The 22,049-nt window shown below is 51.6% G+C and overlaps 1 protein-coding gene across 2 annotated transcripts in view; it reads left to right on the top strand.

Annotated features, from left to right (window-relative positions):
• Positions 1–22,049, top strand: part of adcy6a (adenylate cyclase 6a) — a 76,716-nt gene that overhangs the window by 27,542 nt on the left and 27,125 nt on the right. For both annotated transcript variants that reach the window (XM_028798682.2, XM_028798684.2), the window contains 9 exons: positions 12,417–12,566; positions 12,732–12,853; positions 14,542–14,653; positions 14,758–14,885; positions 14,965–15,123; positions 15,221–15,362; positions 17,497–17,625; positions 18,038–18,066; positions 18,369–18,516. In XM_028798682.2, coding sequence (XP_028654515.1) covers positions 12,417–12,566; positions 12,732–12,853; positions 14,542–14,653; positions 14,758–14,885; positions 14,965–15,123; positions 15,221–15,362; positions 17,497–17,625; positions 18,038–18,066; positions 18,369–18,516 — 1,119 coding nt within the window. The remainder of the gene's footprint in view (positions 1–12,416; positions 12,567–12,731; positions 12,854–14,541; positions 14,654–14,757; positions 14,886–14,964; positions 15,124–15,220; positions 15,363–17,496; positions 17,626–18,037; positions 18,067–18,368; positions 18,517–22,049) is intronic.

Genomic DNA, 22,049 nt, shown 5'->3' with positions numbered 1-22,049 from the left:
GAGTACGACGGCTTCAGGAGGTCCTGTTCTTGGGAGCTCCAGGTGGCACTGAAAATGTGCCCAGCTGTGTGTCCGTCGGTCCAGCTGGTGACCTTTCTTACGCCACTTGGACGGTTGTAGGGCAATGCGAAGAGCATCGGGGGTCTTGTCACAACAAGCCCGGGCAGTTTGGCAAACCCCCCCTTTTATTTTTTTGGCCTCTCTTTGGATGCTCATGCCAACTAATGTCTGTCAGACGTCTGCCCAGTTGGTGACAGGAGGGAGCGAGTGTGACGCTGTTGTGCCTGGGGCCGAGGTGTGTGTGTGTGTTGGGTGAGGCGGCCGACCAGTGTCCCCCCCCATGCGAGGTGACCCAGCCAGTCCATTCTTGTTGCTTCTTCCTTCTGGTCTGCAGGGATGCCACCCTGGCATGGGTTCCTCACCCATCGCCATATTTCCTTGCCTTAATCGTGTCCAGTGCCCCCCCCATCCCACCACAATTTATTAGGTTTGTCAAACTTGTCCTTGAGCAGCAGGAGCAGCTGCTGACAGGCGGTGGCCGAGGACACGACGGGCTTCTCACAAGAGCTGCGTCTGACCACCGTGGCCTTCATCTACGACTGGCGTGGCTGAGCTGCCACAGAAGTCCTGGGCTCAAGGCGGCCGCCCTGCTGCCCCCTCTGTTTTCTCCCCCTTTAGGCTCTTCCAGGGGTCCGCCCGTCCTCGTCCTCGACTCTGTAATCTCGGTGGCTGTCTCCCTTTGTGGACGCTTGTCCTTCTGCACAAGGTCACTCGTATCTCTGCTTCTCTTCTATGTGCCCTCCTTGCGTTGCGCCCGACTCGTGTCCTTCAACATTCTGGCAGAGGGGACGCCTGCCTTTTTATGGTTGGGCTTATTTGTCTTCGGGTTTCTGACCATCTGGGGGTCCACTTTGTGCTGGCATCACAATTAGCACTGCGGCTTCATAGATCTGGTAGCTGCAGCTGAAATCCCACCCAATCAGTCCATGTGTGGAGGGGTGGGCAGCGGAGTCCAATTTTTAATTGGCCCATTATATGCCCCCGAGGTGGACTGGCTCCTCTCTTTGATAACCCTGAAATGGACAAAATGTGATGGAAATTTAGTTAATGTCAAAGGCGCTATATGGAGGCCTGCTAGGTGTATTAGTGTCTCCATCTTCAAATTGGGGGGGTGGGGTTTCTGACTGGCATCTCGCCTAGGGGTGGCTCTAGATTCTGGTCCTCCACAACGCTGAAAAGGGATAGAAAGCAAATTCATGGTTGTTCATTGTGAAAGGCGCTATATGGAGGCCTGGTAGGTGCATTAGCGTTTCTAAATGTGGGGGGTGGTGTTGTGTACTGAATGGCATCCCATCCAGGGTGGCTCCTGTTCATTCCCCCCAACCACACCACAACCCTGAAATGGACAAAATAGTGGGTGGAAAGCAAAGTCGTGGCGTTTATTATGAAAGGTGCTATATGGAGGCCTGGTAGGTGTGTTTGTGTCTTCATCTTCAAAATCTGGGCTGCTGACTGGCATCCCGTCTGGGGTGGCTCCTGTCCACGGGCCCCCTCCACAATCCTGAATTGGTCAGATTTGGGTGGAAAGTGAAACTCTGGCGGTGAGCTTGATCACTTAGTAAAAACTGGCATCATGAAAGGCGCTATATAGAAGTCTGATAGACACCTTAAAGTCTCCATCTCTATATTAGGGGTGATGGGGTTCTGTGCTGACTGGATCCCGTCTGGGGTTGCCCCCGCCCCCAGCCCATCCTGAAATAGTCAAATGTGAAAGGCTGGGTGTGACCTTGATTCTTTAGTAAAGTGCCTTGTTCTGGTGTTCATTGTGAAAGGCGCTATATAGAAGCCTCGTAGGTGCATTTGTGTCTCCAAATTTGGACGGTGCTGTTGTGTGCTGGCTGGCATTCCATCCGAGATGGCTCCTGTCTGTAGCCCCAACAATCCTGAAATGGACAAATGTGGATGGAAAGCAAATTCATGGTGTTTATTGAGAAAGGCGCTATATGGAAGCCTTGTAGATGTGTTAATATCCCCATCTTCAAATTGGGGTGTTTCTGCTGACTGGCATCCCGATGTCTGGGGTGGCTCCTGCCCACAGCCCCCCCCACAATCCTGAATTGGACAAATGTGGATGGAAAGCGAAAGGCTGGGAGTGATCTTGATTTCTTAGTCGGGCATCTCGTTCTGGTGTTCATTGTGAAAGGCGCTATATAGAAGCTTGGCAGGTGCATTAGTGTCTTCAAATTAGGGGTGGTGGTGTGCTGTGCTGACTGGCGTCCCATCCAGGGTGAACCAAGTGTTTTGTGCCCATCACTCCTCAGACCATCTGCTCTCTGGGTGGGGGCGGGCCCCCCCCCCCTTTGGTGTTCGACCCCCTTGGCCAGTCTGCCCCTCATGCCCTTTATTGTTTTCACGCTGTGCGCCTGACCCCGCTGAGCTCTGTCCCATTCTCTGTCTCGTGTGGTTTTCTGCGGCCCTGGGGCGCCGCCCCTTGAATGCCAGCTTCCGCTCGGTTTCCTCTTTTAGAAGCGCTTGTGCTTGACATTAAGCAGGCGGGAGCCTGGAATGCAGCGTCTCTCTGTAATCACGACGGGCGCCTTTGCCAAGCTGTCCGGCCGAGTGGCCTGGCGCTCTTGAATAGAAGACTTTCTCTCTCTCTCTCTGTGCAGATTGCGGTGGGCCGCTCGGCGTCCATCTTTTAACGGGGACGGTCTTTAAAGGTTTGTCCTACATGACTGGCTGCTGCTTGTTACCTGCCCTGGCTTTGTCACTTTGGGGTGCCAGCAGTGGCTTGACTTTTCTATAGATGAAGTGAGAAGGTGCAGTGAGCCGTGAAGGCCGCGTTCTCCTCTTCCTCCTCCGTCCCTGCGAAACACTGGCGGTTGCGAGTTAATCCACTTCTCCTTCATTTGATGTCGGTAACTGCATCGGGTGACAGCCGGTGACAGCTTTGTGCCACCCCTGGTAACGGCCTGCCCATCGTTTATGATGAGAAACTTAACACCCAATTAGTGAGCCTTCATCATGACAGTTGGCTCCGGGCTGACCTCATGGAAAAATCACAGCACGGCATCCATAATGTGGAAAATCAGTGACCCGTCTGCCAATGTGGCAGCCTCTGCTTCATATAGCTCCTTTCACGTGGTGACAGGTACATGACGCCAGTGGCAGCTTTTGGTGGGCTGCTGGAGCCGTGCCCTCCTCGCTCCTCAGTGTCACCGCTGTGCTTTTCTGCACCTTAATTATTTTTCGTGCTTCCAGTACGTTAGCAACAACATTCAATTAAGGTGCGCATTCCTCAGTGGCATCCATGCTGCACATCTCTTGTGCCCGCCGCACCAGCAGAGGACTTTATTAGTGAGCCATTGCTTCAAGTCGAGCGCACGCAGGCAGGAAGGCAGGCCCTGGCGTTCCACACAGCCAAGTGAAGTAAGGGCAGCCAAGCAAGTGCCTGGCCTCAGGTGAGCAGGAGGGCATGGTGCCCTCCTCCTAGTCTAGGGCCTGAGGGCACTGGCCATCAGATCAGAGCTGTATAGGGGGGCTTCCAAACACAGAGGAGGGGGAGCTGAGTGGCAGAGGTTATGGAGCAGAGTGGGCGCATTGAGCCCAGGGGGTCACTTGAGGGTGTAGGTAATAGAGGGATGAGCACTTTTGGGGGGGGACGGGGGCTACACATCTGAGGCAAATCAGACTAATGAAGAGGAAGGGACATGTGGGGTGGGCTTCACACAAACAAATGGTAGGTCATTAAAAAGGGGGTCTCGGTCACAGACCATGGGGTCACCTGAAGTGGGCCTTATAAAGGTTGGGGGTCACATATGGGGGTGTGTTGATAATAGGGGTGACCGGTCACTTGGGGATCTTAAACAAATCAGACTGATAAAGACTAGGGGCACAAAAAGTTAAAGGGGTATAAATAATAAAGAAGAGGGATCACATGGGGTGGGCTTCACATGGAGGGCACACACACAAAGTAAGTCATTAAAAGAGGACGTTGAGGGTCACCACAAGGACTGGACATGTGGGGCTTATAGACGTCAAGGCCACAGGTCCACATGGGCACAAGAGTGAAGGGGGGCATACACAGCTGGGGCAGATCCACCTTAGAAAAGCTGAAGGATTTATATGTTGGGGGGGGGGGGGGGGGCTTATGTAAGTCAAACTGATGAAGAGTAGGGGGTCACATGATAAAGGGGTGTAAGTAATGAAAAGGAGGGGTCATGTGGGGCACAGACACAGATTGGGTTCATATGGGAGATATTCAAAAAAGGGGTGTGGCTCCAGGGGGGAGTGGTCATGTGGGTCACATACACAATGGCTGGCCAATGGGACAGGCAGAGGGTCATATGGGGGGGGGGTAGAGAATAGGGGGGCAGTCACTGGGTGTGCCTATGCATATGAGACAAATCAAACTGGTAAAGGCTGGCGGGGGGCATCACACGGGCTAATAAAGGTAACAGTGGTCAGGGGTTCACAGGAGGTCAGAAGGACGGCTGGTCACCTGGAGGGCTTACACAAACTGGTAAAGACTGGTGTGGGGGTCATAGTATCAGGTGTAGGTAATGAAGAGGGGGGGTCACATGGGAGGTTCAGAAAGGTGGTATAGTTCATAGGGAAGAGAGGTCATGGGGGGCTTATACATCACGGCCGATGGGGCAGCCAGGGGTCACATGGTGCAAAGATACTAGGTGGGCAGGTCTGCAACAAATCAAACTGGTATAGGCTGGGGGGCATCGCAAGGTGAGGGGTAAAGGCTGTGAAGATGGATGGGTCATGTAGGTCAGGCTAGTAAAAGTCATAGTGTCACATGAGATTGGGGGGGGTGACTGGTCACTTGAAGTGCTCACACAAATTAAACTGGTAAAGGCTGGGGGGCATCACGAGGTGAGGGGTATAAGTAATGAAGAGGAGGTGGTCATATGAGGTGGGGTTCACATGGGTCAGACTAATAAAAGTCACAGCGGCCAGAGGTACACAAACAACTGGTCATAGGGTCACATGAGATGGAGGGGTGACTGGTCACTTGGAGTGCTCACACAAATTAAACTGGTAAAGGCTGGGGGGCATCACGAAGTGAGGGGTATGAGTAATGAGGGGTCTCATGTGGTGGGGTTTACATATATAGGTTTCATACGCAATGTAGGTCATTAAAAGTGGAGGTGTGGGTCACAGGGTCATGTAGGGTGCATACCACTAGTGGGCTACCTAAGGATGATCTTTGTTCAGTGGTGCAGCTGCCCCCCAGGATGTGATGGGAGGTCCATCCTGACTGGGTGAGGCTCAGACCTGAAGTACAAGGAGGGTCTTCTAGAGAGAGCACCCCCGCAGACCCCAGGATAGTGGGCGTCATATAAGGGGAGGGTCACATGAGGTTTGTTCACAAGTTAAGCACATCACAGACCAGGGGTCACTTGGGGTGTCCATAAGGAGGATGAGGGGACATCACAAGAAGGGGAAGAGGTCAAAGGTGGAGGTGGCCACAAGTATAGATAATGGGGTTGAAGGGTCACGGGGGGGTGTGTAGACATTCAGCAACATAAGACAAGAGTTTGGGGTCACCTGGTATGCAGGCTGTGGGGACCTGAAGACCCTGACACCGAATCTGAGAGCCTACCAGATGTTGGTCAGCATGTGGGACCTGGAGATCCCCGCACCCCGGCACCCCAGCTGGCAGATTCAGCCTTCCGGCTTCTTGTTTAGCAGAATTCACTGCCCGCTGGTCCTCCTGTAGTCAGCTCGTGTGATGAAACGGGGTCCGGGTTCAAGTCAAGGTGGGCAGTGCAGAACAACAGGGGTGGACATATCCAGATGTGGAGCTCCAGGCAGGGGTGGTGTTTTGGTGGACCAACTTGAGGTCATTTTCTGAGGAGACCCTTGGGCAGCTGGAGTGGTGGACTTCACTGGTCCACACTGTGCTTGGCACTCAGTGCCTGATGGCAGCATCCGCCAGGTGCGCCTCACAGGTCACCCGCTCACCCCTCCCCCTGCCTCTCTGAAGGGACATGACGCAAGGTGTCCTGGTAACCTGAGCCGAGTGTGCGAGCGGTGCCCGGTGTCAGGTGCCTCGTCCGCAGGTGACCCAGAAATGCGAGCCAGGCTGACTCGATCGAGGCCTCTCCATATGGCACCTCGGTGTGACAATGCCCTGTCCTCCTTCCCCATCCTTTACAACTTTAGATACCTTGGAGTGGCTTAGGGTCCCCTTGCCCCCCCCCTTGTGTACCCGGTGGGCCCCTTCACCTCCTTGGTCTGTCCTGCTGCTCAAGATCGACTTCGAGTCCTGGGTTGGCTTGTTCTACTCGTGTCCCTGTAGGTCCTCCTCCCATAACCTTTAACACTTCAGTTTTGGGTTAATTGGGCCCCCCCGTGGGGTGCCTGAGCGGGCATTGCATAAACTGACGTGGCCATCTAAGGTTGGATCCTGCATGTGCTTCATGCTACCAGGACAGACTCCACCCACTGTGCCCCAGATCTTGTTTAAGCAGGTCTGACCAGGTTGTGTTGTACAAACATGCCATGCTTAAACCAGATTAATCCAGTTCAGGATGATGGGGTAGAGTGGGGCAGAGTGGCAGCACCAGGAATGAACCCAGGACTGGAGGTCAATGTGTTCACAAGTATAACCTCTGGTCCTGCATAGATTGGCATCCAGCCTTGTGCCCACACTGCCAGGACAGGCTGTGGTCCCCCGTAAGTTTCATCAGGATTAAACCAGGTTGGTCCTGTTATGTCCACTCCTCTCATTGGCCGATGGCAGTGAAAGGGGTTCTGATTGGACACAATGACTGACAGGTGTCACTGGTGATGCCCAGTCCTGAGAAGATGCGGATGGTGGCATTGCATTTTGCATGACTGGTTAGACTTTATATAGCGCCTTTAACGGCATAATAACAAATGGCGGGAGACCACTCAGTGCATTGGGTTCATTTGGTCAGTTGTCCTGATGGCCACAACTCTCTGCACGAAGGAAGGCTTTGTGTCTTCATAAGGTGCAGCTCAGTAGACACAAGAAGGCCATTGTGGGAGGAGCTTAACAGCAACAAGGTGTGACACAAGGCGCTATATGGATCAGACAAGGACGGGGTAGGTGGGCAGAAGTGTGGGGCTTTAGGTGCCTTGAATATGAACAGATGTGCTGCCCAGAGGAACAGGTGAAAAAAAAAAAAATTTGTATAGTGCCTTTCTAAGGTCAGTGTCACCCCAAAGCCATGTAGTTGATTCCAATGACTTTATTACAAATGGGGCATGGGCAGGACATGTGACTTCTCTAAGGTCAGGTGGTCACTGAAATGGCCATCTTGTGCTGTGATATAGCACCTCTCAGTGATGTCCACCATCCCAAGGCTGCAGTGTACTTTATTACAGTTGGGCACAGGTAGGTGAAGTGACCACACGGGGCCATAGCGTGACTGAACTGACTGTCTTGTGCCTTTATATAGCGCCTTTCTGAGACAAGTGCCACCCCAAAGATCTCGAGAGCCACCGTATGGGTTATTACAAAGGGAGCAGGACATGTGACATGTTGTGACCGGACAGTCTGTCGCCTTTCTATGGCATCACTGCAGTTGTCCCCACTTTTTATTTTATTTTTCTTGTCAGGGTTGAAGTGAGCCTTGCAGGGCCAAACTAGGGTTTAAGTTGCAACAACTAGGGGGAGTTGTGCCCAGACAGGACACGCTGGCACTGAGGGTTGAAGGAAGAGGGAGATGAGGAAGATGAGTGCCGATGGGAGGCGACGGGTTGATGGTGGGGGGGGATTGACGACTGTGCTGAATGACATGAGAAGAGCGCCTCACAGTGGAGGGGACTCCAGAGGGGACAGCAGGGCCATTTTTGCTTGAGTTGGTCTTGTTTTCCATTTGAATGAGTTGTGGGCATAATAGTTGGCCAGTGAAGGCTTCCCTTTTATGGAGCTGCTGATGGTATCACGTCTGTCTCTGGAGACTCTGGTACCCTTTGGTTGGTAGATAGTTGCCAGCCATCAGCTGATTGACTGTGGCACTCTTCTTGATGCCCTCTGCCTTGTCCCTATGTTTGTGTGAATTTCCACAGCACTCCAATGTTGTGTGTGTGTGTGCCACGTGAAGGGGTGGTACCCACTTCTTTCATCATGGCCAACTTTGTCAACCCAAGATTGGTGGGTTTATCTGACTGGTCATAATGGGCACCGCTGATATGCCTGGGGTGCAAAGGGGTGCACATTGTCTTCTCGAGGGCAGGGCACTTAATTCTCAGTCTCCTTAAGGTTGTGCCAGTCTGCCGGTAGGGGGTGACAGCCTATACACGATTGAGGGGCACGAAGGCCGTAGGGAGGAGGCCGCGTTGAAGCGTGAGGCGCCACCCCGACCCCGGTGACCCTCAGAAGCGCCCGCCACTTTTAGCTGCACACATCTTATTAACATTCCTTCGAGGTTGAGGGAACTCGCAGACAGAAAAGCCACAATCTGCACGGGGCACGAGATGCAGTTTTAAAATAGACTGCGCTGTCCTCGTCACTCTTCTTCCAGATGAATTCTCTGGAACACGGGCACGTTTGGGCGCGGCCCCCTCTCGAGTGGATCGTGTGCGTCGCCACTGAGGCATGGTGAGGAAGACAAGACTGCACATGTGTGAAGTGCTGCTGCCATATACATGTGCATGAGGTGCCAGGCAGGAGAACCCACAATTAGCACTGGATGTGAGATGAGGCCTGGCACAAAAGGGGCTCATTCATTTCAGTGCCATTTGTGTGCCATGGCAACTTTCACCATTGCCCTTAGTTAACTTGACATTGCCGTCATGCTTTTCAGGGGTGTAAGTTTTGATGCCACTCACCATCCATCTCTAGCTGTCCATTTTCAGACCCTTGGCACTGTCATCACCTTCCATTCAGAGCCCTGCTGGCACCCTGGCTTTATTTATTAATCTCATTGACTGGCAGGCTCATTTTCCATGGCAGCTACTGCCCATCTCCTTGACTGTGCCCATGCTGGTGAGTGTTGAGGGCAGGTTGACAAGATGGTATGCCATTAACCGAGTGCCTTCTGTCCTCCTCTGGCCCCGCCTGACCCCTTCTTGCCTCCCCGCTCTCATCTAAGTGTGACGAGCAGGACTGGGAGTCTTGTTAATTCATCCGAGGGTGCCAACTGCTTGTGTAAACGAAGCCGGACTCGCCGAATTTCACGCCTCACGCCCCATTCCAGATGTGCGCCATAGACCACCTGTGTGCCCGTCTGTGTGAAGCCCTGAGCTGCACTGACAAACACTGCCATCTTTAACCTGGGGGCATGCAGAGACCCCCTACACCTTATGCTCCCCTTCATGCCCATCATGTAAGTGGAAGCTGACTGCCCTCTGAGCACCTCTTGTGTTTGCAGTGGGCACTTTGCTTACTTCACTCTTCCCTCAACCCATCTAACCAACCCCTTGATGACTGGGCGTCTTCATCCTATGTAAAAGGAGGGACACTTTGGCACCTGCCCACCTTGCCCATTATTGCTTCTCAGTAAAAAGAGGGTCTCAGCAGTGCCACCTAGTGGTCCAAATAACACACTTTTAGAGCCACTTGCCAGTCCCCTTGTCTTGGGAATGTGCCCAGTCTTTTGTTTGTTCTCCTTGCTGTTGTCACTACCCAAAGGTATAGGAGTGGGCATTGCTCCCTTCTGCTTTGCCTGCGGGTTTTGAGTGCCAGTTGCCTACTGTTACCCTAGGGGCTGATGGGAGTTGATTGGAGTCCTGAGGAGCACCATCAAAATTACGGTCATTGAGGAAGCGGATGGTGACATTTGTAACTCGTCCTTCCTTTTTAGACCATAAATCAGAGCCACTTCTGTTGTGCCCATGCCAGTGGCTTTGGATCACTCTGCTCTGCCCCCTCCAGGCGGCCTTTAGTATTGTCCTCTCTTGATTTGCTCCCCATGATGCATTTTGATTGGTTGACTCTTGACTGCTTGGAGACACCTGTGGGCAGAAGGCAGACACAGTAACAGTGGCACGGTGAAGGATGGCACTATATGGCCAAACCGGAGCTGAAGAGCGCCTTTGTCTGCTGGCGGCCCTGGAATTCTGGAGGCGGATGAAGCCCACCCCGCCAGCCTCTTGTTTCTCAGCCTGCTCTCCCCAGAGGCTGGCGTTCGGAGTCACGTGGCGTTCGTTTTTGGGCTGTTTTTGGACATGTGGCACTTGGCCAGCGAGTCCACTTTGCTCCGCAGGGAGCAATGGCGAGGAGCTGGAAAAGCCGACTTCCTGTTGAGAAAGCTGCTCTCGCACGGCGGAACATAACGAGGCCCAGACGCGCGGGCAAGGGGGGCCCATCGAGGGTCTAGCTGTGCTTGTAGCGTCTTTCAGGCCCTGCCTTTCCATCACGTGCCCGGTGAAGCTGCCACCTTCGCCCCCTGGCTCTGCTCAGGCTGCTGTTAATAATTAATACGACGGAGATAAGAATGGCATGCCACAGCCCATTAGACGTGACTGAGTGAAGTAAATGAGTGGAATGCCCGCTTCACGAAGCCCTCTGCTGGCTGGCCTTGATACTGAGGGACGAGGGGACCACTTCCCTGGGTGAGGGTTAGCTTATGGTGAAAGGAGTTAGATGAATAAGGTTTATTAAAGCGAAACAGTGATGCCACCCTGAGTCACATATCAGCAGATGTGGCAGCATCAGGGTGGGTGAAGGGCAGGAGGTGGAGGTGCCCCCACCAAACACACTGGTGAATTTCCAAGGTTTGGCTCTTTGAACAAAACATTACCACTCATTGCCAGCAGGGGTCACTCTTAGTTTTGGAGATGCCAGGTAGGGTTGTGGGTAGTGGCATCTACTGATTTACATGTGCCTAAGACCTCGCAGTTTGAGATGCCATCCTCATTTCCTCCATCTAATGTGGTGTCTCACTTCTTGATGGGCACCACTTGCTCTCACCCCTCGTCTGCTCTGGCTTCCTAGAAGTCCTCCGTGTGTCACATTGGTGATGTGGAGAGCTGGAGTTGGTGAAGCAGCTGGGCGGTGGGTGTGAGGCCAACAGAGGTTGCCCAACTGCTTCATGGGCACCTTGTTTAATGGAAAGTATGGGATGTTAATGCCAGTAGGCAAACACACATCACTGTTCAAAAAGGATGCCACCCAGTGTGCCAGCCATATGGCTTTGAGTGGTCAGTGGAAGAATAATGCGTCCCCTAGTCAGACTGCAATTGGTACTGCATTTGTCAAAGAAACACTGAGGTCGCGATAGGAGGCGTCCAGTCTGCCCTGTGATGCCTTGGCACCACACGGTTGGCATGAGGGATCAGCTGATCTGTTACTGGTCTCACACCCTCATTCTTTCAGAACCTCTCACTTAATCTGGTATGCCACTGAAAATGGTTCAGGTGCCCCCATCATGCCCATGTCTCTCTGGGCATAGTTTCAGTAGTATTTATTTGTTAGATATCTGATCACATGATCAGTATTTTTATATGGCGCCTTTCACAAGATGTAAAAAGACTTGGGTCTGCACTTGCACGTTGTGTGCCAGCAGCAATATCTATAGAGAGTGGGTATCTGCTCTTGGCACACAAAGTGCCCTGCTTTTTGAACATTAAGATGAAAAATGGCATACTGGCACACTGCCAGGCTCTCTCAAGGCAAGTTTTCAAATGCTGAGTGTGATCTGAATTCCCATCTTGGATTGATCATGATGTGCTGCCAGGGCCTCCATGCCAGTGTGGATAGATAAAGAGTTGAAGAGTAGTGCCAGGAGACTGAATGCCATGTGACAGTTTGGCCGATAGCCTCATCCAGCTGCCAGGACCCTTGGGCATTTAGTCAAGTGCCTTAGGCAGAAAGGTAGTCTTAAGCCTGTGCTGCCACCTGGCAGAAGCACATGGTACTGTAGCCCTTGCCATCACAATCTGTTGGGGTCAGGGTCAGGTTTGCCCCATGCTACCCTCTTACTCATTGTCCTGTTTAACCACTGCCCGATGCTGTGACTACCTGGCATTTTGGACTTTAACATAACTGGACCCCCCTAGTTGGCACTTCTTGTCCAGACCAGTAGCCTCTGTTGGCATTAAAGGGTGGATTTGAGTTGGTGAAAATGCCTCATTCTTAGTAACCCAGCTGGTCTGCAGTACCTACTAATTGAGGTGCAGCTCCAGGCTGTGTGCCAGGCTTGTGTCTCTCTGGGTTTCCACAGGTGGCACACTGGTCTCCTTTCTGCAGGATTTTAATGTGGGGGTCTCCCAGGCCTGCTACATCCACCCTTTGGTTATTTTTGCAGTTATGTAGCTGAGCTTGGTAGTCAAGGGCTATGGCGAGTAGGGTGTGCCCCGTAGTGCCCGATTCTTTCTTGTTGTGTTGGACCCAGGACCCCACTGGATACCCTCCTTGTTTTTGGGTTTCTGTTCTGGTGGATGGCATCTCTTTGACTCATGTGCCCTCTCTCTTTGTTGTCTCTCTACAGTTGACTGCCAACATCCTCATTTTTTTGTGCAGTAACATCATTGGCATCTGCACCCACTACCCAGCTGAGGTGTCCCAGCGCCAAGCCTTCCAGGAGACGCGTGGCTACATCCAAGCACGACTACACCTGCAGCGAGAAAACCAGCAGCAGGTCTCTGTCTTTGTCTTTTGTGCCAGTCTGAGGATGGGTGGTCAACATGGCTGGCACATCGTTCAGTGTTTAGCTGCCATTTTCCATAGTGGGTGGCGTTAGTGAGTGAACCAGTTGAACCCGCTGGCCTGCCATCTCACATTCGCCCATCTCTGTCTCCCTCAGGAGCGCCTGCTGCTGTCGGTGCTGCCAAGGCATGTTGCCTTGGAAATGAAGGCAGACATCAAAGCCAAGAAGGAAGACATGATGTTTCACAAGATCTACATCCAAAAACACGACAACGTCAGGTGGGCACCTCGCGCCGGACCCTCCCCGTGGCCGCCTTTTGGAGGGCTGTGACAGAGCCCATGTGGTGAGGACCCCATTAGTGATCACAAAGCCAGCAGGACAAGTGTCTGTTAGTGGGACAGGGGGGACGGGTCCAGTCTGAGGATAGTGGATGAGCCCCCCATGAGGGTTCAGCCCCCTCCCCACTGCTGTATGCTGAGTAGCTGTTCAGTAAGTGGATGAGCCCCCTCTACAGTTCAGTGAGTGAACAAGCCCCCCGTGCTACATAGTGAGTGGACGCACCCCCCCCCCCCCCTTTGTTTTGTGAATGGACAATGCTTCTGCAGCTGTTCAGTGAGTTGATGCCCCTCCCTCTGCCGAATGGTAAGTGTACAAGCTCCTCCCTCCTCTGTTGTTCCATGAATTGAAAAAACCCCCACTGGTGCATTTTGAGTAAAGAAGTAGGTGATGCTCCTGTGGCTGTTCAGTAAGTGGACAAACCCCCTCCGCTGTTCAGTGAGCAATCAAGCCTCCCTGTGCTGTGTGGTGAGTGGATGTTCCTCCCTCTGTTGTATATTGAATGCACAAGCCCCCATCTGCTGGTCAGTCAGTTGACAAGCCCCCCCTCAGCTGCTCCTCATGCTGCTCTACAGTGACTGGATGACCCCCAAATGCATTGCTATTTGGTGACGAGTGAGTGGATGAGTCCCCCTCTGCTGTACAATGAGTGGACAATGCTCCTGTGGCTGTTCAGCGAGTAGTCAGCCCCCCTCTGTTGGTCAGTGAGTGGACAGTCTCCTCCCTCTGCTGCACAAGAAGTGGACTGTTACTGGTCAACGAGCTGATGATGTTTCTGTGGCTGTTAAGTGATTGACTAACCCTCCCTCTGCTGTTCAGTGAGTGGACAAGCCCCCTCCCCCTGTGCTACATAGTGAGTGGATGACCCCGCCTCTGCTGCTCAGTGAATGGACAATGCTTCTGCAGCTGTTCAGTTAGTGGATGGTCCTCCCTCTGCTGTACAGTGAGTGTGCATGCTCCCCATCTGCTGTTCCCTGAGTGGCCGAGCCCCCACTGCTGTATGGTGAGTAGCAGAGTAGGCAATACTCGCACAGCTGTTCCGGGAGTGGACAAGCCCCCTCTGCTACACAGTGAGTGTGCATGCTTCCCTTCTGCTGTTCCATGTGTGGACAAACCCCTCTGTGCTAAATAGTGAGTGTATGACCCTCCCTCTGCTGTTCCGTGAGTGGCTGAGCCCCCCTCTGGTGTGTAGGTGAGAGTAGGAGAGGATTGAGCCCCGTGCCCAATGCCAGTCAGTCCCAGCTCTGCCCACAATAGTGGTTGCTCCATCTCTGGGTGGTGCCCCATGGTGGTCATGCTAATCCCCGTTTCCCTGTTTTGTGCCCCTTTGAGTTTCTGAGTCTCCTGCAGGTCTTCTAAAGTCCTTCTGCTCCCATAGGACCAGCTTGTCACCTGACACACATGTGTGGGCACATGTGGCACACTGGGCATAGCATGTTGTGATGGCTGGTTGGGGGTCCTTTGGGGGGGTGCCCAAAGTTGTCGAGTCGTCCGTGTGCCATGGCACCGCAGGCCTCATGGGGGCGCCATGTTGCAGCTGCTCCTCTTCTTGATGTTGGGTGGCAGCATTGGCCAGTGCCAGCCTTCTCGTATCGCCTCGACGTTCCTCGTGTTTTTGCTCTTTTCCCAGCATCCTGTTTGCCGACATCGAGGGCTTCACCAGCTTGGCCTCCCAGTGCACCGCCCAGGAACTCGTCATGACCCTCAATGAGCTGTTTGCCCGCTTTGACAAGTTGGCCTCGGTAAGTGACCCCTTGGGGGACGGTGGCAGTGGGTGGCGCCAGCTTGGTCGGGGGGGGTCTCTCTGCTTTGGCTCGGGGTGATTCGTCTCCTTTTGCCCCCTCAGGAGAACCACTGCCTGAGAATCAAGATTCTGGGCGACTGCTACTACTGTGTGTCGGGCCTGCCAGAGCCGCGGGCGGACCATGCCCACTGCTGCGTGGAGATGGGGGTGGACATGATTGAGGCCATCTCGTAAGTCCTCTGCGTCAGGACCCTAACCCTCGCCCCCTCCCCCGGTGGCAGCCCGCTAATCCTTCCTCTTGTGCCGCAGGCTCGTGAGGGAAGTGACGGGCGTCAACGTGAACATGCGGGTTGGCATCCACAGTGGGCGCGTCCACTGCGGCGTCCTGGGGCTGCGCAAGTGGCAGTTTGACGTCTGGTCCAATGATGTCACGTTGGCCAATCAGATGGAGGCGGGCGGCAAGGCCGGGTAGGTGCTTTGTTGTTACACGGCTGACGGCCGCTGACCTCTGCTGGACTGCCGACCAACTGGCCCCCCCTTCTCTGTCCCTCTTGTCCCCACTCAGGCGCATCCACATCACCAAGGCCACCCTGCAGTACCTGAACGGCGACTACGAGGTGGAGCCCGGCTTCGGAGGGGACAGGAACGCCTACCTGAAGGAGCACAGCATCGAGACCTTCCTCATCATCGGCTGCAGCCAGAAGAGGGTGGGTGCTCGACGTGCCTGGGCAAGCGCCAGGGAGAGGGAGACGCGTGGCGGCGGGGTAGCCGTGGTAACCCACGTGTGACACACAAACAACTTGTCATCGCCGGCGTCTTCACAGTCCTGTCTGGCTGTCTGTTGATTGGCCTGCAGGGTGTCACATGATCTCGGTCAAGCACAGGTATTGAGGTGGTGCTGCCATCTGGTGCCCGCTGCTGGTATAGATGCACTACTGTTGAATTAGGAGGGGAGCGGGAGCACCAAGCACTTTCATGAAGCTGCCCATTCTTTATGTTGGCACGGCATGGCCTCCTGATGCTGTTAGAATACCCGCAGTGCCACATGGCTCTGGTTGTCCATACCCACTGGAAGGCGTTTGAACCTCCACAGTTTTTACATGCGCTGCCACACTCTGGGCACAGTGTGGTCAAACTGGAGGAGCTCGGGGAAGACCACTCTGTTGAGGGAGACTGCAGGGTGCCACCTCCTGGCACAGCTCAGCTTTTGAGGATTAGTTAGATACCTGCTGGGTCACAAGTGGGCACCACTACATCATAGCATGGCATCACCCATTACCCAAATGAAAGGTGCCCACTTTTGGCCTTCCAGGCTCCTGGCTCCCATGTTAGCTGGCACCTCTTGTCTTGGCAGGCTGTGAAGTGGTGCCACTGTGTTGTGCTCCACGTGGTCACCTGACATTTTCAGTTTCTCAGTCCTCGAGGGTCTCTGGGCAGCAATGGAGGGTACAAGGGGGGGTGGGGGGCTTAGAGTGAGGGGGCACGAGGTGCTTCAAGCCATAAAACAAAACCTCTCATTCAGAGGAAGTGTCACTGCTCTGTTTCATGACCATGAACCCCGGGGGTCTTGGAGTCAGCAAGCCAGAGCTTATTCAGTTGAGCCAACAGAGACCCCCATTGCAGCTTTTCCAACCATCTACTGGGAATATCTTGCCAGGACTCTTTTGGGGGTCTCTAATGGCTGACGTGTTCGGTCAGTATGGAGCAGGGATTGGCAGGGACCTTCACAAGCCTTAAAGCCGTCATTGACCGGTCACTTCAGGTCATCAGTTCTTTTGATGCAACTGGCTGGACTCGTTCATGTCAGAGCCCCCAATGTCGTCCCGGCCCCTTGTTCTTCCTTTCTTAATGGTCGCCGTCTGACCTCCTGCCGCTCTGGAGGGTCTGCAGACCTCAGCTGCTTGACCGGTCAGTTTTGTTCAGGAGATGTGAGATCTCATAGACCCAAACATCAGGACCTCCCATATGGGTGACCACAACTGTTGGAGGGCCGGGGGGGGGGGGGGAACGGGTACACACCCCAGAAACCTTTGCCAGTCCACCTCATTGCTGTCATTTCAGATGCCAGTCATCATCGTCCATTGTCTCACCTTTTGTGCCCCTGCGGTTTACTTTTGAGGACGTGGAGCGCCACCTGCTGGTGACAGAAGACATTTCATTTTGTGCCACTTGCTGCTTTAGCAGATGGCCTTTGACGTCGTATTAATGTCACAGTTGGCTGTCTGTTCCGTTCCTCTGCTAAATTTGTACTTTCACTCTGAAATGTTTAAAAGTTTAGAGCCGTAACAAATGTCACGATTTGGTTACGTTTTTGAATTTGAAGTTATCGTAACGTCATTTCGCCATTGTCTTGAGTGCCCCCCTTTTGTGAAGCTGCTTACTACGAGGTGGCAGCGTGTTCCACCTGGGGGGGCGTCACCTGGGTGCTGTGGTTTGATGATGTCATTGATGACGTCCCATAATTCCACTTGTGTTGGTTTTGTCGGTGCCTGTCATTCTCTGACTACGAGTTGATTTTGTGTTTTCGGTTGCCGCTTTCCTTTTATTTTCCAGTCCTGCCATCTTTCAGTGGTGGCAGCACAACAATACATTCCAATGTGCTTTTTTTTTTTGTTTTGTTTTGCTTTGTAGCGGGTTGACTGGCATCAACACTTTTTAATTGGCAGATGTGTTGGCACTAGCAGCTTGTAGATTGTCATTCCTGTCACTTTGACTGACAGCGGGCAAGAGGAAACAAAGAACAGAACAAATGCCTGGGCACTGGTGGTTTTTTTTTTTTTTGTTTTTAGTTGCACACACCCAAACCTGTCCTAATGCCCCCCTCCCTGTTACTCTCCACAGAAAGAAGAAAAGGCCATGATGGCAAAGATGCAACGGACTCGGGCAAACTCCAATGAGGGTCTTGTGCCACGCTGGGTACCCGAGCGCTCCTTTCCTCGCACCAAGGACTCCAAAGTCTTCAGGCAGATGGTAAGGAGTTGGGCAGTGTTGCCCGTGTGACACGCAGTGAAGGCTTGCAGGCCTGGTGGGATTAGCCCTGGCATCACGCCTCTGTGTCAGGGGCCACCTGGGAGATTGCCACTCTTTTAATTCCTTTAATTAAAATCTCTTGTTAGTCTGTGCCAGGCACCCTGGGCATAAGCTAATCAGCCGACTAGGGAAGAGGGTGGCAGATCCTTTACCTCACCACATGGCTCATTTTAGTCACAACTCACAACTCAGAATGTGGCCACATATCTGCTGGCCCTGAGGTAGGTGCCAGGTGGTGGTGTGGTGATGGCCTGGCACTGTCGCCTGGTTTTTCAGACTGTTGTTGAATCAATCTTGGCATCCCCAGTGCCAACGCATTCATGTCATTTTCTGTTTCTCCTTCCTCTCCTAGGGCATTGATGAGACATCCAGCAAAGACAAGTGAGTCCTCTTTCTGCAGTCTGATAAGATGGGGGGCTCATGGGGGGACCACCCTCTGTCAGGCAATGACCTCCTTCTCAGTCACTAATGTCCTCCAGCCCTGTACCCCCCTGAGTCCTCTTCACATGTCTAATGTGTCCCCACATGTCCTGTCTGGGTCTCAGATCAGCAGCCGGCCCCCGACTTGCCCCCTGGTTCGCCATTCTGCCATTGACTGAATGGTCAAGTCTTGTGCTGCATCGGGGGGTGGCAGACAGCAGGGGGCACTGCGCACCTAACCCTGTATGTGTGTTTATTTGAAGCCGCTGCACCCAGGAGGCACTCAATCCCGAGGATGAGGTGGACGAGTTCCTTGGGCGGGCCATCGATGCCAGGAGTATTGACCAGCTGCGCAAGGACCACGTCAAAAAGTTCCTGCTGACCTTTCAGACCCCTGACCTGGAGAGGAAGGTGAGTGCATCAGACCCCCCATCACATTCTCTTTTTACATGTCTATGAATGGACATGATGGTCGAATCAAAGATCAAAAGCCACTGGTGCCCACCTCCCTCTTCCATGCCAGTGTGTGTGTGTGGGCAGCAAAGGCTTTTAAAGCTCACTTGTGCCACCTGCTGGCTGAATGGGATGGCACTTGAGTCTTTACAACATCGGGACTATGGTGGTGAGAAGGTTGCCAGCGTTTTTCCAAATTGGCATCACGTTAAGATATGAAGGTCCGTGAAGTCCTCCAGCCCATCACTCCATTTAGTCCATATGATCCTCAGTATGTCCAGCTGTGCCCCCCGTGTTCTTGATGAGTTCGTTTAAAAGATGATGTCCCCAAACACTTCAGTCAGGTTGCCTCCTGATCTCCATTTGCGTCTTCAGGTTTTCCTCTCCAGCCGCTCTCCATGGTGCTGAATCCGCCTGCGCCCATCAGCTCTGGACTTTCTCTGGCGCTGATATGTCTGTCGTTTTGGGAAAATGGAGACCAAACACTGAACGCGGTACCCAGGTGAGACCTCACCAGTGGCTTAGAGAGCTGAAGTTCAACTGCCATGACTTGTACTGCACACACAGGGGGCGCTATATACCCTAACATCCCATTGGCTTTCTTGATCACTAGAAGTGTTGAGTCCACTATGACGCCCAAGTCCTTCTCATGTGATGGCCTTTCAAGTCTGACTAGCTTGACTTCAACAACAACAACAACAACAACATTTATTTCTATAGCACATTTTCATACAAAAAGTAGCTCAAAGTGCTTTACATAATGAAGAAAAGAAGAATAAAAGACAAATAAGAAATTAAAATAAGACAACATTAGTTAACATAGAAAGGAGTAAGGTCCGATGGCCGGGGGGACAGAAAAAACAAAAAAAAACTCCAGAAGGCTGGAGAAAAAAATAAAATCTGTAGGGGTTCCAGGCCACGAGACCGCCCAGTCCCCTTTGGGCATTCTACCTAACATAAATGAAATAGTCCTCTTTGTAGTTAGGGTTCTCACGGAGTCACTTGATGCTGATGGTCATACAGACTTCTGGCTTTTAATCCATCCATCATTGTTGGAACATCATGGTGCTTTGGGTAGATGGTAGTGGCACAAGCCACCACCAATAGGACACCGGAAAAGGAAACAGAAGAGAGAGTAGGGGTTAGTACAAATTTTGAATGAATAGTTATTATAATGAATTGGATATACAGAGTATCAGGATTAAATTACAGTGAACTTATGAGAAGGCCATGTTACAGTAATGTGTTTTCAGTAGTTTTTTAAAGTGCTCCACTGTATTAGCCTGGCGAATTCCTACTGGCAGGCTATTCCAGATTTTAGGTGCATAACAGCAGAAGGCCGCCCGCCTCACCACTTCTTTTAAGTTTTGCTCTTGGAATTCTAAGGAGACACTCAGTTGAGGATCTGAGGTTGCGATTTGGAATATAAGATGTCAGACATTCCGATATATAAGCCGGGGCGAGATTATTTAAAGCTTTATAAACCATAAGCAGAATTTTAAAGTCAATTCTGAATGACACAGGTAAGCAGTGTAGTGACATCAAAACTGGAGAAATGTGTTCGGATTTTCTTTTCCTGGTAAGGATTCAAGCAGCTGCATTCTGCACTAACTGCAAACGATTGATGTCTTTTTTGGGTAGTCCTGAGAGGAGTGCGTTGCAGTAATCTAGCCGACTAAAGACAAACGCATGAACTAATTTCTCTGCATCTTTCGATGATATAAGAGGTCTAACTTTTGCTCTGTTTCTTAGGTGAAAAAATGCTGTCCTAGTGATCTTATTAATATGCGATTTAAAATTCAGATTACAATCAACGGTTACCCCTAAGCTTTTTACCTCCGATTTGACTTTTAATCCTAATGCATCCAGTTTATTTCTAATAGCCTCATTGTATCCATTATTGCCAATCACTAAGATTTCGGTTTTTTCTTTATTTAATTTGAGAAAGTTACTATTCATCCATTCTGAGATACAGGTTAGACATTGTGTTAGCGAATCAAGAGATTTGGGGTCATCAGGTGCTATTGATAAATACAGCTGTGTGTCATCAGCATAGCTGTGGTAGCTCACGTCGTGCCCTGAGATAATCTGACCTAATGGAAGCATGTAGATTGAGAAGAGCAGCGGACCCAGGATAGAGCCTTGTGGAACACCATATAGAATATCATGTGTCTTTGAGTTATAATTACCACAACTAACAAAGAATTTTCTCCCTGCCAGGTAGGATTCAAACCAATTTAAGACACTGCCAGAGAGGCCCACCCATTGACTAAGGCGATTCTTAAGAATATTATGATCAATGGTGTCAAATGCGGCACTCAAATCTAAGAGGATGAGAACAGATAAATGGCCTCTGTCTGCATTTACCCGCAAGTCATTTACTACTTTAACGAGTGCAGTTTCTGTGCTGTGATTTGTTCTAAAACCTGACTGAAATTTATCAAGAATAGCATGTTTATTGAGGTGCTCATTTAACTGCATAATGACTGCCTTCTCTAGAATTTTACTTAAGAAAGGCAGGTTAGAGATGGGTCTATAATTTTCAAGAGAAGAGGGGTCGAGATTATTTCTCTTAAGTAGGGGTTTAACTACCGCAGTCTTAAGACAGTCTGGGAAGACCCCCGTATCTAATGACGAATTTACTATGTCAAGAACATTATCACTAAGCACACCCGATACTTCTTTGAAAAAATTTGTTGGTATTGGGTCAAGGGCACAGGTGGAGGGTTTTATTTGAGAAATTATTTTATGTAAATCAGGTAAATCTATCCTAGTGAAAGACTCTAATTGTGCTGAGCACATAGGGGGCGCTGTATAGCCTAACGTCCAATCAGCTGCCACTCCTGTCCACTGTCCCCATGTACGTGGTTACAAGCCCACCAGTACTCCCAGGTAGTTTCAAGTTCAAACGGTACTGCACACTTAGGGGGCGCTACATACCCTAACATCTTATTAGCATCCTTGCTTGCTGGTGTCCACTCTCTGGAATTAGATGGTGACCAGTCCAGTGGGACTCTCAGGTTTTTTTTTTCATAAGGTTTCCTTTTCAAGATTGACTTGAACTGCACTCATAGGGGGCGCTATACACTCTTACCTTTTTTTAGACCCCATGATTGCTCCTGTGCACTGTCTAGGTGTAGATCTTGACCAGTCCACTTCGACTCCAAGGTCCTTTTCATAAGTCTCTGCACCTTAGGGGGCGCTATATACCCTAACATCTTATTAGCATCCTTGCTCACTGATGTCCACTGTCTGGAGTTAGATGGTGACCAGTCCAGTGTGACTCTTTTCTATAAGGTGGTCTTTTAAGTCTGACTTGTACTGCACACTAGGGGGCGCTATATACCCTAATATCTTATTAGCCTTCTTGATGGCTTCTGCCCAGTGCCTTGATGAAGACAGTGACCAGTCCACTTTGACTCCAAGGTCCTTTTCATAAGGTGTCCTTCCTAGATTGACTTGTACTGCAGTAATAGGGGGCGCTATACACT

Source organism: Erpetoichthys calabaricus, chromosome 3, assembly GCF_900747795.2.
Source record: "Erpetoichthys calabaricus chromosome 3, fErpCal1.3, whole genome shotgun sequence".
NCBI classification, from domain to species: Eukaryota; Metazoa; Chordata; class Cladistia; order Polypteriformes; family Polypteridae; genus Erpetoichthys; species Erpetoichthys calabaricus.
This window is presented reverse-complemented; position numbering and strand designations above follow the sequence as displayed.